Source organism: Rhinolophus ferrumequinum, chromosome 3 (assembly GCF_004115265.2).
Source record: "Rhinolophus ferrumequinum isolate MPI-CBG mRhiFer1 chromosome 3, mRhiFer1_v1.p, whole genome shotgun sequence".
NCBI lineage: Eukaryota > Metazoa > Chordata > Mammalia > Chiroptera > Rhinolophidae > Rhinolophus > Rhinolophus ferrumequinum.
Window position 1 is genome coordinate 67,655,478 of NC_046286.1, and position 17,933 is coordinate 67,673,410.

General features: G+C 32.2%; 1 protein-coding gene across 3 annotated transcripts in view; it reads left to right on the plus strand.

Moving 5' to 3' along the window:
- Positions 1-17,933, plus strand: part of KPNA5 (karyopherin subunit alpha 5) — a 41,408-nt gene that overhangs the window by 21,997 nt on the left and 1,478 nt on the right. For 2 of the 3 annotated variants that reach the window (XM_033103212.1, XM_033103210.1), the window contains 6 exons: positions 1,778-1,877; positions 5,904-6,067; positions 8,061-8,139; positions 9,910-10,035; positions 10,635-10,762; positions 13,399-13,577. In XM_033103212.1, the coding sequence (XP_032959103.1) occupies positions 1,778-1,877; positions 5,904-6,067; positions 8,061-8,139; positions 9,910-10,035; positions 10,635-10,762; positions 13,399-13,577 (776 nt within the window). Of the gene's footprint in view, positions 1-1,777; positions 1,878-5,903; positions 6,068-8,060; positions 8,140-9,909; positions 10,036-10,634; positions 10,763-13,398; positions 13,578-17,566; positions 17,881-17,933 lie in introns of those variants that run through there. The other variant, XM_033103211.1, reaches the window with a different exon arrangement.

Consider the following 17,933-nt stretch of genomic DNA (forward strand, 5'->3'; position numbering starts at 1 on the left):
CTTTTAAATCATATAGAACAAAGAAAATTGCAGATCAAATACACAATAATACTTTACCTTTGTACTTATTTTTAGCATTGTTCTTTATTTCTTCGTATGCTTTTGAGATATTATTTATTGTCTTTTCATTTCAACCTAAAGTAAAAGACTCCTTTTAGTTAACGCTTGTAGAGCAGTACTACCATTGATGAATTTCTTCAGCTTCTGTTGTTCTGGGAATGTGTTACTTTCTCTTTCATTTTTGAAACAGTTTTGGTGTGTATAGAATCTTGGTTAACAGTTTTTTCTTTTGGCACTTAAATATATAATCACATTGCATCAGTTTTTGATGAGATATCAGCTGTTAATGAGAGAGTTCCCAGTCAGTCAAAACAAAGGCAAGCCTCTTGCATCAGTCCTTCAGGGAATACCCAGACAGGTCAAAACAGACAAACACAATTCCTTGGAAACAAAGTCTCCTGAGCTACTTTTGGAACCAGGAACTCAACAGTGGGAACTCCAGCTTTTGTCTTCAAGGCTGCTGCCAGACATGGGGAGGGGGCTGGGCAATGGTAAGTTATACTGCTAGAAAGCTCTCGTACCACATTTCAACTTTTACCTCCTTAAAAGTTTCTTGGTTACTGTAAACTGTTGAGAGTTTGGATAAAATTGATTCTGACAGGATTTGTAAATTTTTGGGGGGTTCTGGGGAGAGGTGGACCCCCAGGGTTCTTCTCTCCACCATTTTTGCTGATATCACTCCAGAATAGGGATTTTATTTCATTTTTTTACTATATTCCCTATGCTGTACTTTATATCCTGTGACTATATATATATCTAGTGACTATATATATGTGTGTATGTATACGTATGTGTGTATATATGTATGTATGTATATATATACACACATGTATGTATATATGTACACATATATACACATACATACATATGTGTATATATATATACACACACATACATACATATACATATAAGTTGACATTCAATATTATTCTACTTCAGCTTCAGGTGTATAGCACTGTGATTAGGCCTCTATGCAGTCAATGAAGTGATCCCCCTGATAAGTCCAGTACCCATCTGGCACCCTACATAGTCTTTACAACATTATTGAGTATATTCCCCATATTGTATTTTATATCCATCTCCATGACTATATTGTGACTACGGCTTTGTACTTTCTAATCCCTTCACCTTCCCCATCCCCACCTCTCTCCCATCTAGCAACCATCTTTTTTTTCCCCCTATATCTCTGAGTCTATTTCTGTTTTGTTTGCTCGTTTAAGAATAGGATTTTTTTGGTCTTAAACCTAGGTTCTCTATACTTGTAGCAGGTTAGAGATGAAAAATACTAAGACTGTTCAAAAAAAAACAAAACATACCTTCTCAACAGCTAATCTTTATTCCATTTGACTTTATGTTCCTTGCTTTTTGAACTTGTATGAAGTGTTATTTTCATGGTTAAAAAAGTAATCTAATACTCTTTTAAAAGTATACAGAGATAATTAAGTCAATTTCCCATGACACCATTTATTTTGAATGTGTTTTATGTTTTGTAAAAATCCTGTCAGATCATAGATTCAAATTTTTAAAAATAGAGCGGTGCTGTGTTTATTTTTGTTTCTGACAACACAATGAGTTTCAAAAACTCCCTTTTTCTATTTAACCAGGTCATTTTGAATGCCTTATAAAATGTATTGACAATTTTTATGTTATGATAGAAAATAGCTCAAGAGGAAAAATGAAAGTAAAGCGACCATTCCTTTTTTCTTTTTCTTTGCAGGTTATTAACAAATTCAAATAGGCTTACAACAACCAGAAATGCTGTATGGGCCCTCTCAAATTTATGTAGAGGTAAAAACCCTCCTCCAAACTTTAGTAAGGTATGAGTAAAATACACAAATGAAGGAATCTGTCTATATACTTTTAAATCTCCTTGTAATAGATTTTTAAAGATTGAAGGGACTTTATTCTTACCTTAGTAAATTATTTTCCTTACTGACTAGGCAATATATACCCATATACAAAATCAAGAGATATACAGTGAAAAGGAAGTTTTCCTTTCTACCCTTGGCTCACCCCATGATTGCCTCTCCGTCACTAGATGTTTATTTTTGATTTGACTTTAGACATCTTCTAGTCTAGTTTTTTCATTTATTAGAAATTGAAGCCCTCCCCAATAGAATAAGGTAATTCATCCAGGTCCACTGTTAGTTATAAAATTGGAAAAGTAACTAGTCCAGAGTGGCTTGAACTTTCCCATTGTACTTTTTATCTGTTAAATATCTTTTCCTTCATCTACTGATATTCTGCTATTAAAAGAATAGATCGTTTATAAATTGCTAATATAATTCTATTGTATTACCAGTCAGATGTTAGAAAGATAGAATGTGGATAAATTTTGGGGATACCATTCTACTTTTGAATTTACTGTCTATAGGAATTAAAGGAGAACAATGACTACAACACTAAGAAAGTGCAAAATCTAAAGATCTAGTGATAAAGTTTCTGGGGGCAAAAATAATGAATTCCTCATTCAAAAAAGATGATACGTGAGTTAGTATACCTTCTCATTTGTACTTTCACCATTCCAGTTTTAAGAATTTATGATTTAACCACATTTCATCTGAACCACTAACCTGACTTTACAATCTCATTGTACATGGTCTGTTGATCTTTTACCACATACCATAACATGTTATGGGTTCAATCATAGTTCATGAAATTCTTCCACAACCTTCCATGCCTATTCTGTTCTGTGTTTATTGACAAGTGCATAATACGACTAAGAAACTGGTATAAAGCGTGTAAAGTATGCTAAAAATAAAAGGGCAAACAAATTATTATTTTAACCAGAAATTTGGTTTAATAGATTTACAGTTGATCCTTGAACAATGCATAGGTTAGAGGCACCAGCTTCCCTTACAGTCAAAAACCTGTTTATAACTTTTGACTCCCTGAAAACTTAGTTGTCCCTCGGTATCCATGGAAGATCAGTTCCAGGACCCCCATCATCCTAGCCCACCTCTCCCCCCGACCCCCCCACCCCCGTGGATACCAAACTCTTTGGATGCTCAAGTCCCCTATAATACTGGCATAGATCAATGTATACTTGTACAATTGGCCATCTGTATCTACAGACTCCCAACTTTGGATGGAAAACACTACTGGCATGTTTGGGGAAAAATTTGCATATAAGTGGACCCATGTAGTTCAAACCTATGTTTTTGAACGATCAACTAAATCTTAGAGAAAAGTTTTGAGTAAGCTATACTTATATTTACTCAAAGTAACAAGTTATAAAATAATGTTGTAGCAACTGCCTTATTCAGTTTGTAAGGAGTTTGTATTATTTTCATTTTGATAACAGAAGGGGAAGGAATGAGTATTTGGACTGGGTATAATACAAGGAAAAGAATATTTATGAGGTGCACAAGTATCCTTCAAATGGCCTTTTAAAAATACATTTGAATATTTATTACATTTAAAAACTCATAATTTGGCAATGATTGTTTTAGAATTGAAAGGAAAGACAATGTTCATATTTTGTCTGAGGAAATAACAGTCAATGCATCTAATGATAATGAATCCCTTCACCTGCTCTTTCTATGTTTAGACTTGCATATGTAAAATTGGCTTGCTAATTATATTCATGGTTTTAGCAATCATAGTAATTTTAAAATTTTGCCTCTTTAAAATGGTATGGGATGCCCATATTTAATTGACTTTTTACTAAATGAACTTTGGTTTTTGCATTGCTTTTCTCCTTAAAATTTTTTTCTTTAAAATATATTGTTTTTGAGAGTTTTCTTTTTTTTCCATTTTAAAGTAAAGGGCATGCATCCATATATGTGTATGTTGAGTTAATAGTTATGTGATAATAGTTGTAAGATACAATTAGTTTAAAATGCCATGTTTGATTTTTCTTTTCTTCTGCTTAGTAGCAGTATTGGATTCTTTTTTAAAGCAGTATTTATATTTTGAGATCTTTTTGTTCTAACTACATTACATGGTTTTAAGAGTCCTTCAGCCATTGGCAAACAGTAAAGATTTTACAATTTTTGTAATAACTCATTTTAAAATTTTGTAATAACTCATTTAAAAAATTGTGTTTCATATGGATACCTTAAAACTTATGTAATATGTTTTTCCTGAAGAATTTGCTTTTTGAAAGATACTGAAATTTATAAAATTGATAATCTATAAAACCAGTAGTCTAAACCACATTTTTCTAAGCTTCCGTTTTAAAGATATTTCCTTTATGAAATATCTCATGGAACATTAGGGACTTTAAGAAGATACATGGATGGATCATGAGAAGTCATGTGGTTATCTGAACTTTGGATCAAATCACATTTATAAATTGGTTAATAGACATTATTTAACAGCTGGCAAAAAAGAATTATTAATTAGGAGACTGTTTATTTTCTCTTCCGTCCTCCTACCTCTACTTTTTCCTCCTTCATTCCTAACTCTCAGCCTATGACCTTGCTTCCTACTTCAGTGAGAAAATGGAAGCACTTAGAAGAGAACTTCCATAGATCACCATCACCACATTTGGCGTCCTGTCATCAAAGTATAATTGGTACCTACCTATTATACTTTCCTGTCATTGTTGGTTATTTTTTCCCATTCTCATTTATAAAATTAGTTCATCTGCTTGTGTACTATATAGCTTTCTGTCTTTCCTTCAGGGTCATTCCTCCAGCATTCCCTTTTCTCTCTCCAACGTTGGCAATTATTTTACTCTCTCCTATATCATTCTCATTACTACAAAAATATGCTGTTAATTTCTCCCAGAAGGTTGTAGTATATGTACTGGCAATCTTTAAAATAGAGATGAAAGAAAAAATCATCTAAAATATTAGAACATAAAAGAGCTGTCATCACTTTTCATTTGTGCCATGTCTAACATTTACATACAACTTTTATCTGAGGGTGAGAGCCTAAGGGATATGTTAGGTTGCTGATTTTTAAAAAATCTTTAAGGAATATAGACTCAATACTGATCATGACAATAAAAAGAGCTAACATCTGAGTGCTATATGCCAGACGTTGTTCTAAGATGCTACATGCATTCTTACTAATTTAATAATACCATGGTATCCTGATTTATAAATGAAGAAATTGGGGTTTAGAGATGTTATCTGCCCATGGTCACACGCCTGGTTAGTAGTGTTTGAACCTAGGTCTGTCTGATGTGAGAAGAAGGGTCATAGAATTTATCTAATTAAGCCTCTTTGTTTCACAGATCAAAAAACTGAGTCTCAGAGAAGTGAAGTGACTTGCTCACCTCCCAGCTAACTAATTGTAGTTATAGTATTAATGCTACAAGAATTAAAATCTCTATTGTCGTGTGTGTGTTTTTTTAATTGAAGATTTAGGGTTTTAATACATTAAGAAGAAGTACAGTTTATTAGTGACTTCCACTTAAAAACTCTTCAAATTTCTTTTGTATTTTTACACCTTTACTTCTCAAATGATTATTAGATTTATTTCCTATAATATACATGTAATAAATAAAGTGAGGTTCATTTAAGTTGGATCATATTCCATCACGATTATTATATTAAGCACTTAAACATTTTTACTTCTCTCAGTTTTGTTATGCCATTTTGGGAGTGTGTGTATGTGTGATTTAGACATGGGTAGGGTATCCCAAATAGATGCTTGATTTAAAAAAAAAAAAAACCTTTAAATTATCATATATCTTATGTAAGAGTAATAGAAGTTATAATCAATTTCATGTTTATATCTGATCATAATTTTAAAACAGCAGACTGTTTAATTTCTCTGGTATGTTTTGTAGCATTAAATTTTTGTTCTAAAATGAGTTTTTATAATTCCCTAAAGAAACTTGGATTTAGATAGAGAAAAAAATTAAATATTGGCTCTTTCTTCCCTTCCAGGTATCACCTTGCTTAAATGTCCTGTCACGATTGTTGTTTAGCAGTGACCCAGATGTATTAGCAGATGTCTGTTGGGCCCTTTCTTATCTCTCTGATGGACCCAATGATAAAATTCAAGCAGTCATTGATTCTGGAGTATGTCGAAGATTGGTGGAACTTTTGATGTAACTATAATTTATGATTATTAATTGTATGATTTTGTATTAAGTCGAGCAGTTAGGTAGCCTCGTAAACTTCTCAAGAGTCACTATCTATAATAAGAATTGAAAAGCTGCCAACCCTATTTTGCAGAATAGCTATAATACTGAAAGGTTGACCCTTAAACCTGTATCTTCTATCCTCTGGTTGGGACTAATCATTTTGTTAATGAATTTCATTAGTTTTGATCTCTTTATGAATGAGAGGGACTTAATTCAACAAGGATGTATGGAATGCCTGTTATCTGCTAGAGTGTTGTGCAAGATACTGTTCATGAAGTATAGAATGTAGTTCCTACTCTCCAATAATCAATTACAATAATTAATTTGTATAGAAAATTAACTTGTATTAAAGATAGTATGTTTCTCTGTGCTGAGCTATAATTGCTACCTTCTTTAAAAAGAACAGATTTTCTATATGAAGAAGTTAAAAACTTGTAAGAAAAGTTGTTTTAAAAAGGTATTAGTTCCTTCATCCTTTTCTTTTAAAAATTTATTATCTTCTTTCCTTTCTTCTTTTGTCATTAGGTAGGCCCAAACAAGGTGCAGATGGCACAGAGAAGAGAGGTCTGAAAAGGAGTTGAGGCCCCAGTGTGAGGATAGCATCTGAGGAGGGTGGGCAGGGAAGTGCAATGGGGGGGTCAGGGCCCACACTTGAGGCTGGAGCACACAAACAGGCTGGAGCAGGGGGTGGGCCAGCACCCTGGAGCATAGCAGCTTACTTGGATCAGAAGATTGGTCATACATAGGGAGATTCTGATCATAGACTAATCTCTGAGATTAGTCTCAGAGAATGGGTTTATAGATATGAAAAGGAAGAAAGCCAGAGTAATCTTGTGGTATTAGAGTTGGAGGTGTCAATGTGAACTCATGGCTTTCAACATTAAAGAGATGCATGTAGAAATAAACATATATATAAACTGTGTGTGTGTGTGTGTGTGTGTGTGTCCGTCCTCTTAAAGGGCCTCAGAGCAGTGACACATTTATGCTAACAAGTTGAGCTCACCAAATTCTCAGGTCTTGATTTTTGAACACTACTCTTCATTAACAGGAACCAGGATTCTTCGATTAGTGGTTAATTCCAGGGCTGGGACTGAGAAAAATAAGATGAACCCAGAAAGTAATGAGTGCTCAAAGAATGCTGAAGTGTTAAAAAGACACAGAGCCCACATGAAGGCACTCCTGTTCAAACCTGGGATGAATTGAACATTGAAATAAATTATATTAATGTAGTACAACTTATTGAATAAAATAGGAATCCATAATTCCACACTAAATAAGTAGATAGATCAATAGGTAGAAAAAGCATGTAGTTGGAATGGTAGTAATAGAAAATCATCATTGGCAACAGTAATAATAATTAGTAATACTGACAATAAACATCAAGAGATGCTAACACTAGTGGTGAAAGTGGGTTAAGGGATAGGATTTTACATAGTCTAAAAGTATTTCCTCCTGAAATATTAATTATAAAGGGGAAAACAGTAATGTCAAAGCACAGAAATATGGCAGACACCATCTTAATTAAGCGACTAGAGTTCGGTGTCACTATAATGGACAAAACAGATAACCATATGCTATCCATTACTATGTAATGAAAAGACGATAGCATTTGTGTTATCCCAGCCCAAAGTATATAACTTGGGTCTTAATCATCAGGAAACACTGAGCAAAAACAAATAACTGGCTTGTGATCATCAAAAATGTGAAGCTCATGAAAATCAAGGAAAAACTAAATAACTGTTTTGAATTGAAAGAGACTGGAGAGAGATGACAACTGGGTGCAGCACATGATCCTGGATTAGATTCTTTGTTATAGAGATTACTGGGATAATTAGTGAAACTTGAATGGGCGCTCTGGGTAAAGAGTAAAGGGGAATTTTTTTGTATTATTTTTGCAAATTTTCTGTAAATTTTAAATTCTTACATATTCTGTAAGTTCATATTTTTATTATTTTAGGCACAATGATTATAAAGTTGTATCACCTGCATTAAGAGCAGTTGGTAATATTGTGACTGGTGATGATACTCAAACACAGGTGAGTTCAGACTTTACTATGGTAAATTAACATGAAGGACATTAAGAAGTTTATCATGTTTGTACCACTTGATTACATATTAATCAAGACTATAGTATTACCATAATTATGCAGGCATCTGTCATGTGACAGTAAGCATATTCTTGGTAATAAGTGATCAGCCTCAGATACCTCTATATGAAAGCACTATCCTAAACCTATACCAATGCAAAGAAGTACAAGATAGCAGTTTGGCTCTTGAGAGATTTACAGTTCAATTGGAGAGAAAATATATATTTATATATTAAAACAAACAAAATATATATTAAAGTAAATTACCCAAGGTGGTATGTATTTTCTGAGAGCTGATTGGTCAGTAAAAGCTATAAAAGTTTAAAAAAGAAATGTGTACTGAGAAATCGATGTAGATTCTATAAAGGAGTTGGAACTAAAGCTAGATGTTCAAAGGAGAGACGAGAGGTGGCCGGGTGGCTCAGTTGGGTAAAGCTTGAGCTCTGAACAACAAGGTGCCAGTTCAATTCCCATATGGGCGAGTGAGCTTCACCCTCCACAACTAGATTGAAGGACAACTGCTTGGAGCTGATGGCCCCTGGAGAAACATACTGTTCCCCAATATATTCCCCAATAAAATTTTTAAAGAGAGAGAAGAAAGGTAGACTAGAAGAGATTTATGTGAACGTAGGTACAGAGGCAGACACAGAGGCAGACGTGTGTAAGGTGTAAGAGGCACTAAACTTGACTAGAAAAGAAACTTAGTGAAAGGATGATTGATTATAAATAGGTTAGAAGTGGGGTTGCAAATGGAATCCCATAAATAGATTGAAGACCTAGATTATGAGAATGGAAGGAAAGATAACGAGGAAACACTTCCTCGGATTGGTAATTAACTACGTATGTGAGATACCAAAAAAGGTGTGATATCAAGATTGTCTTCAGATCTGGGATAGTCTTGAAGATAAAACTTAAACTCTGTTACACATTAGATTCTCCTTTGTTTCTCACCAGAAACAAAGGAGAATCTAATCTACATATTTTATTCTAATCTACATATTTTCTTTCATTTTTAATCTTTAAAAGTTCTACTTTGATACTTACCTTAGTTATCAAACAGTTGAGCCTTAGTAATTGAGTTATTAATTTAAAGTAGCTCTTTATGTGAAAATGCCCTTCTAAACATACAAAGTTTTCAGCCGAATTGCAGTCTACTGCTTAATACTTCCTTCACCAAGTAAATTTAATGTAAATCGTGGGTATTTTGAAAATAGGAACATAATCTTGCCATAGAAAAAAGAACAAAGGGACAAAGCAGAATATACTTCTTTACAAAAGTGGAACAATAAAAATTTTAATGAAACAAATAGACTTACTCTACACTAAGGTTTCTTTTCATCAATTTATTTGGCAAAACTGGAGGTTGGATCCTGAGATTTGGTTGGATCCAATCACCAAATCTCTCTTCAAATAGTTATTAATATATCAATTGAACTCTGAGTACATTTGTAAACTTGAAGGACATACCTCTGAATGTCTTGCTTATTTACATTTTAGTGCATTGAGAACAGGGCACTTCACTACATTAACATTAGACAAGTTTTGGTAAAGTAGGAGAGTAGAAGACAGCAAGTGCGTAAGGTTTCTTTGAGAGAAATTTCTTTTTTCTTAGTTTTTCAGAATGGTTTTTGTATTCCTAAATAACTTGTTAGTATATTTTTGTGTAGTCTTTTTTTTTTCCCTATAAAACTCGGTTTCCATTTCTAACTTTTGTTTTAGGTAGTTTTGAATTGCTCTGCATTACCCTGTCTCTTACACTTACTGAGTAGCCCAAAGGAGTCAATCAGAAAAGAAGCCTGTTGGACTGTTTCTAACATTACTGCTGGAAATAGAGCTCAGATTCAGGTAAATAACCTTTCAAATCTGAGAAAACAGGAAGATCTCAGAAGTTAGTTTGGAAAAAAGTCAGCATTTTATCATTGATGTTTTTTAGTGAGTTACTAAAAAAGATTCTTAAAAGATTCTTGAAAAGTATTTTAAAGGAAAAAAGCCTGTTTCACCTTTAATAGCATTTGCTTAACTGTATTCTAATGAGGAATAGCAACTATATATATATAATTGTCCAGCATTGCCTGACACATAATGGCTAGTCTTTAAAAAGGGATCGATTTTCATTAGTTTTAGAAAACTTAGGCAATGATCTTCCTCTCAAAACTTTTAAATAATGATTTATTAGGGCCCTGCCAAGCTCCTTGAGTCAATACTTACTTACCCATTTGATCAATCATCTGCCTTGTGTTTTGTGACCTTTAAAATTTAATTTCTGCTAATACATTCTCCAGACTTGAAAGTATGTGAAAGTTTATTGAAATAAATAAAATATTTCCAAAGGTATTTCCAAAAAACCTGACATTTTAAAGCCATGAGTTTCAAGATCCCTCTACTTACTCATATTTTTAAAACTGTATTTGCATTGATTATGCTCTATCATTTTTCCTCTTCAGTCTGTTATAGATGCAGATATTGTTCCTGTTTTGATTGAAATTCTTCAGAAAGCAGAGTTTCGTACCAGAAAAGAAGCAGCTTGGGCTATAACTAATGCAACATCAGGAGGCACTCCAGAGCAAATAAGGTTGTGTGATACAGATTTTTTTTTAAATTGTAAATGAGATAAAGTTAGAAATTTTATTGTAATTGTATTTTTAAATGTAAATGAGATAAAATTAGAAATAATACGTACTTTTTATTTGTTGATGAAACTAAAACATTTTGTTATTTAAAAAATAGAATTTCTAATGTGAAATGACAGTGTTATACCAGTTATGTCATTCATTTACACTGGTTTGTTTTTTTCATTTAAAGTATAATTGACATCATTCTCCTTTGCAGACAATTTATGAAAACAGAATAAAATTCTGAAAAAAATAGTTTGTTAATTTGCAAAATACATTTCATGGGCATTACATATTTTTTAGACCATTGAATCACATATATGTTACTTTATTATATAGAAATGGCTAATAAAGTTGAATATGTACTAATTTAAAATAAAAACTGAAATAGACATTTGTTTATATAATGTTCTTCTAATTGTTAGATTTATCTGTGGATAGTATCTTTATTTTTCTATACTATTTTCTTTTTTATCATAGCTTTTTGAACCTAGGCCTTTTATTGTTAATTTGCTTATTTCTTTTACTAACAGCACAAATAGTCGGTACATGGGCTTTGAAGTCAGCCTGCTTTCAAATCCTTCTTCAGTAAAAGTCGTGTGACTTTGACAAAGTCATTTATCCTCTCTAATATACAGTTCCTTTATTTTTTAAAATGGATTCAATAATGGACAGTACCTTATAATAACAGCTTAACACTTAAATGCAGTTCATACATTTAAAGTGCTTAGCGTGGTGCCTAAACGTTAAGTTCTCTATTAAGATTAGCTGTTATTGTTTGTAATAATCATAATATTTATGATCAGTATTGATTTCTAAGTCTCTTTTCATCTTGTACTTTTGCTCTTTTTTCCTCCACAGCAAAGTTCTACTTTGCACTTCTACAAAAGCCTAACATCCTATAGAATTTTCTTGTTATGAAGATCCTTCCATGAAACTCAGGACTTTTTAGGTTTCTTGAAGTGACTATGTAGGAAGTATTTTCTAATGAATATTTGATTTGTTTCTTAATTTGCAAAAGAAGAAGTTAGGCTACTATGCTATTTTACAAATCACAGGATTTTGAAATCTACCTATTGTGAAATCATTGTCTATCATTTTTTTCATTTGTACTATTATCTTGCTCTCAGATTCATATCTCTATATATTGATAACATCTGTCTCTGCTTTTTATTTTCCATTCCACCTCTTTGCTTTAATCAATACTTCCATTTCATTTGTGCCATGAATACAAGCAGTAATAAAACAAGATCTTTGCTTTGTTCTAGTTTGTATTTTTTTTAAGGCTAGTGTTATTTATATCTGCTTTAGGATCCAAAGTTTGTTTTTCACCTATGAACAATTGTATCTTTTCTATTTATTTTCATCATTTTATCTATTCCATATGTTATTCCTTAAATTTATTAGTATGAGTCAAGTATCCAAACTCAGATCATTGTTTTTCTAACCATTTTCACCATTTCATTAAGTCTGAGTATATAGGAAGAGGTCTTGATCTCAACTTAGGTTTAGCATGCATACCACTAATATTTGTGGAGTGTTTAACATTGCCAGTTTTTGTGCTAAATCATTTCAGTTACTGAGTACCAGTAGTATATCAGGTGCTTTCCCTTCTTTTTTCTCCTTTAATTCCGTAACTCTCTGACATAGTTATTCACTCAACAAATATATTTGATGAATTATAGTATAGTATATGGCAAGTGAATGTTCCAGTGAAGGTGTGTACATTTTTTTTTAAAGATAGAAACTAACTTTTATTGAATGCCTATTGTATTCTCTTAGCAACCATCTGAATTTGGTACTATTATTATTCCCAATTTAAGATGCAGAAACTGAGGCACAGAGCAGTTACTCAAAGTCACACGACTAATGAGTGGAATTGGGATTTGAAGCCATGCAGTCTGACTTCAGAGCATATTTTTTACCTTTATGCTTAATACGAACTTTTGCCAAGTGAACAAATCGGTTACCTTATTTACTTTTTAGAGAATGGAAAAAGAGCTAATAAGAACTAGAAAAGAACAAAGCATTCTGAAAACCAATAATTTTTGTCAGCATTATTTATTAAAATTATTCACAACATGCCCTATTTTGCTCCTAGAAGCCTTGTATGCTTCTGAAACAGAGCAAATGTTTCAGAACGTTAGCTGTGATTTTTTTGTGTGTGGGAAATTTCCTGAAGTTTGATTTGGATCTTCTTTTCCCTCTCCATTTCTACCTACCCCCATATGACCCCTATGTGTGTACATAGGACCACCTTTAAAATAAACAACAAAAAACCTCTAACCCACTAAGTGTTGTTATGCCATGCAAAAACAGGCCCAAGTACCAATTTGCTTGCATGTATATTTTTATAATATTTGTGATACCATTTATTGCTAATTATGTTAAATTATGAGAACAGGAAGAGTAAAAAAAGTTTTCTGGTTCCTGTGTAAGTGACTATTGAATTGTTTTTAATGTTTGAGTTTATAAGAACACTTTCCTTAATTGTTTATATAACATTTCACTGAAGAATATTTTCGTGTCATTTGCTATAAATAATATTTAAGTCTTTTTCAATGTTTTCCCCCACCTTTTTTTAATTACTCTGAAGGTATTTGGTAGCCTTAGGCTGCATTAAACCACTTTGTGACCTATTGACTGTTATGGACTCTAAAATAGTCCAAGTGGCTTTAAATGGACTTGAAAATATTTTACGTCTTGGAGAACAAGAATCTAAGCAGAATGGGATAGGCATTAATCCATACTGTGCTCTCATTGAGGAAGCATATGGTAAGCAGTCAGTTAAAAATTTACAATTACAGTCAATTCTTTTTTTAAATTGACATATAATTGACATATAACATTAAGTTGATTTCAGGTGTATAACATAATGATTCAATGTTTGTATGTACTCAATGTAAAATGATCACCACAGTAAGTCTAGTTAACATCTATCACTATACAGTTACAAAAATCTTTTTTCTTGTGATGAGAACCTTTAAGATTTACTCTCTTAACAACTTTCATATATGCAGTATTATTAACTATAGTTCCATTCTGTACATTACATCCTTATGACTTATTTATAACTGGAAGTTGGTACCTTTTGACCTCCTTCACCTATTGACCCACTTTCCCCTGCCTGCCTCTGGCTACCACCAATCTTTTTTCTGTCTATGAGTTCAGGTTTTTGGCTTTTGGTTTTTTTTTTCAGATTCCACATAAGTGACATCATCCAGTATTTTTCTTTGTGTGATTTATTTCATTTGCCACAGATGACAAGATTTCCTTCTTTTCATGGCTTTATAATAATTCCATTGTACATATTCACCACATTATTATCCATTCATTCATGGATGGACACTTAAGTTGTAAATAATGCTGCAGTGAACATAGGGGTGCATATATCTTTTCGAGTTAGTGTTTTTGTTTTCTTTGGATAAATACTCAGAAGTGGAATTGCTGGATCATATGGTAGTTCTATTTTTAATTTTTTGAGGAACCTCCATACTGTTTTCCATAGTGGCTGCATCAATTCACAACCCCACCAACAGTGCACAAGGGTTCTCTTTTCTGCACAACCTCACCAACACTCATTATCTTTTGTCTTTTTGATAATAGCTATTCTAACAGGTGTGAGGTGAAATCTCATTGTGGTTTTGATTTGTATTTCCTTGATGGTTGGTGATATTGAGTACCTTTTCATGTACCTGTTGTACATCTGTATGTCTTCTTTGGACAAATGTCTTTTCAAATCATCTGCTCATTTTTTTAATTGGGTTCTTTGTTTTTTTGCTCTTGAGTTGTATGAATTCTTTATATATTTTGGATATTAACCCCTATCAGTTACATGATTTGCAAGTATTTTCTCCTAATCTTCTGTTTCTCCTATGCCTTTACATTTTGTTGATTGTTTCCTTAGCTGTGCAGAAGCTTTTTAGTTTGATGTAGTCCCACTTGTTTATTTTTGCTTCTGTTGCCCTCACTTTTGATGTCAAATCCCAAAAAATCGTTCCTAAGATGAATGTCAAGGAGCTTACCACCCGTGTTTTCTTCTAAGAGTATTATGGTTTCAAATCTTAAGTTCAAGTCTTTAGTCCATTTAGAGTTAGTTTTTTGTGTATAGTATAAGATAGCACAGTTTCATTGTTTTGCATGTGGCTGTCCAGTTTTCCTGGCACCATTTATGGAAGAGACTGTTCTTTCCCCCTTGTATATTCTTGGCTCCTTTGTCATAAATTAATTTCCCATATATGTCTGGGTTTATTTGGGAGCTCTCTATTCTGTTCCATTGGTTTGTTTTTATGTAAGTACTATACTGTTTTGATTATTACAGCTTTGCAGTATAGTTTGAAGTCAGGGAGCATGATGCCTCCAGCTTTGTTTTTTCTCAAGATTGCTTTGGCTATTTGGGGTCTTTTGTGGTTCCATACAAATTTTAGGATTGTTTGTTCTATATGTGAAAAATGCGACTGGAATTTTGATAGGGATTGCATTAAATTCATAGATTGCTTTGGGTAGTGTGGACATTTTAATACTAATTTTTCCATTCTATGAGCACAGAATATCTTTCCATTTATTTGTCTTCTTCAGTTTCTTTTATCATAGTTTTCAGTGTGCAAGTCTTGAACTTCCTTGGTTAAATTTATTCCTAGGTATTTTTTTGGATACAATTATAAATAGGATTGTTTTCTTAATTTCTCTTTCTATTTATTAGTGTATAGAAACATAACAAATTTTTATGTATTGATTTTTGTATCCTGAAATTTTACTGAATTAGTTAATTAGTTTGAACAGTTTTTTTGGTGGAGTCTAGGATTTCCTATATATAATATAGTCGTCTGCAAATAGTGACAGTTTTACTTCTTTCTTTCCAAATTCAATGCCTTTTCTTTCTTTTTATTGCCTAATTGCTCTGGCTAGGACTTTCAATACTATGTTAATAACAGTGGTAAGAGTGAACATCCTTGTCTTGTTCCTGGTCTTAGAGGAAAAGCTTTCAGCTTTCCACTATTGAGTGTGGTGTTACCTGTGGGTTTGTCATTTATAGCCTTTATTATGTTGAGGTACATTCCCTCTGTACCCACTTTGTTGAGAGTTAGTCAGTTCTTAATAAACTTCCATAGGCATTTCCCCCTCCAATTCCACAGAAATATTTTGTGTAAAAAAAGTGTAATTTTTTTAAATACTTTTTAAAATTACACTTAATTCTGTTACCATAACAATTTATTTTCATTATTTGCCTTCTTTTTACTTTGTCCTTATACCCAAATACTTTATATAGATTTTTACTTTGTCCTTATACCCAAATACTTTATATACATTGCAGTACATGTATAGTTTTATGTTCCACTTTTTAATATTTTGGAGAAATTTTACATTTCTACATAATATTTGCATTTTTAATAGCCACATAATACTATATTGAGTGAACATTGTGTGTCATTTTATCCATGCTGAGTGCAGTTTTAGCCATATGCTTGTACTTGACCATTTATTTGTTCCCATTTTGTTTAGCACTTTACATATGACAAAAGAAGCATCTTTCTGAATATAGTTTCTTTCTGTTGAAATAATGGGGTAAAATTTTAGGAATGTTACTGCAGTTTTAGGCACAGACCTGTTTTTAAGCTTTTGCTATGTTTCTCATTTTCCTTTCCAAAGACGTTACTTGACAATGTCACTGGCATTGTATAAATTTACTCTAACACCTCTACCTGTTTTGTTCATTTTGCTGACTTCGCACATGTAAAATAGTATCACCAAGTTTCTTTTACGTGTCTGCTGTTTTATCTAATGTAGAAGGTGGTGTGCATTTTCCATGTTAGTGTGTTTCTTCATCTGAATTCCATATTTATTGTACTTTGACCAATTACCTATTTGTCTCTTCTTTGGTAAAAATTTGAATTAATTTCATTTTACAGTTGTTTAATATGGCTTTTCTCCCATTTTTAATTTTTTTATTTTAATAAGATAAATCATGTTCATTTATATTTAATAAATGACTCAATCTAATCATCTATTCCTTCATAGTTTAGAGAGTCCCTATAGAGATTTGATTAATTTTTTTTTCTTTTTGGCTAGATTTTTCTGATTGGATTCTTAAAACACTTAACTCACATGGAATTTATTTTAGGGTAAAGCATGAATATAAGTTGATTTTTTTTCCTTTTAATGGATTTCTGTTAAATATTCCCTTTTTGTCTTAAGTGCCATTAACTTGTATGGTTGATTCAAGCTTTTATTATGATTCTTAAACCATGCCTGGTATATTACTTTGCCTTTATTTCAAATTATATAATGTCACTGGTTAAGATATTATATAAATACAAGGTATTAATCAGTGATTTAAGAATGTTTTCTTACTACATTAATTATATTGACCCCAAGTTATACTAGAGTTTGGCAGTCTATGATTGTATATAGATATGACTACTTTACTTATTCTTTATGTCCTGCAATAATATAATTGAAGAGGTTTATTTATAATTAAATGAAAAATATTTTCAGCATCACTCAGACTTGTGTGTATCCTTTTTTTTCTTGTGAGCAATAAAATAGAGTGCTATGGATTCTCCTTTTACAATCAAAATGGGCTTTTTCAGTTTCACTTATTGGTGGTACTTTTTAAAAATTATTTAGTAGCTATATTGGATTTACAAATAGTACTCATTTATTCCATATTGATACTCTCTGGCTTATCCTATTAGAGAATTGTGCATGTGTTAGTTTGCTCGAGTTTCATTTTTTTCATTTGTTTTTGTTTTGTTGCTTTCCAGGTTGTGCTTTTTATTTAGCATAATTACTCTGGAAAAGATCTGTGGAGTTACATAATCTAAGACTGTCATTTTAAAATTGAGAAGCTAAAGTACAGAAGAACCAAACTTACCTGAGCAAAATGACGTAACTAGCAGGGTGGAGTCTGTGACCTTACTCTTAGGCATGTGCTACTTCCTCATACCCTGCTGCCCCATACTCTCATTCTTGAAGAATAAGGCAATAGTGTTGGCTATCAGTACGTGTGAAATTTAGATAAAAATAACAATCCTATTCTCAGTGGACTGATGGATGCTATTAAATCATTATTTTGATTTAAATATATGTTGAAACTTGAATAACAATTTTGTTTTTATATATATGCTTTGT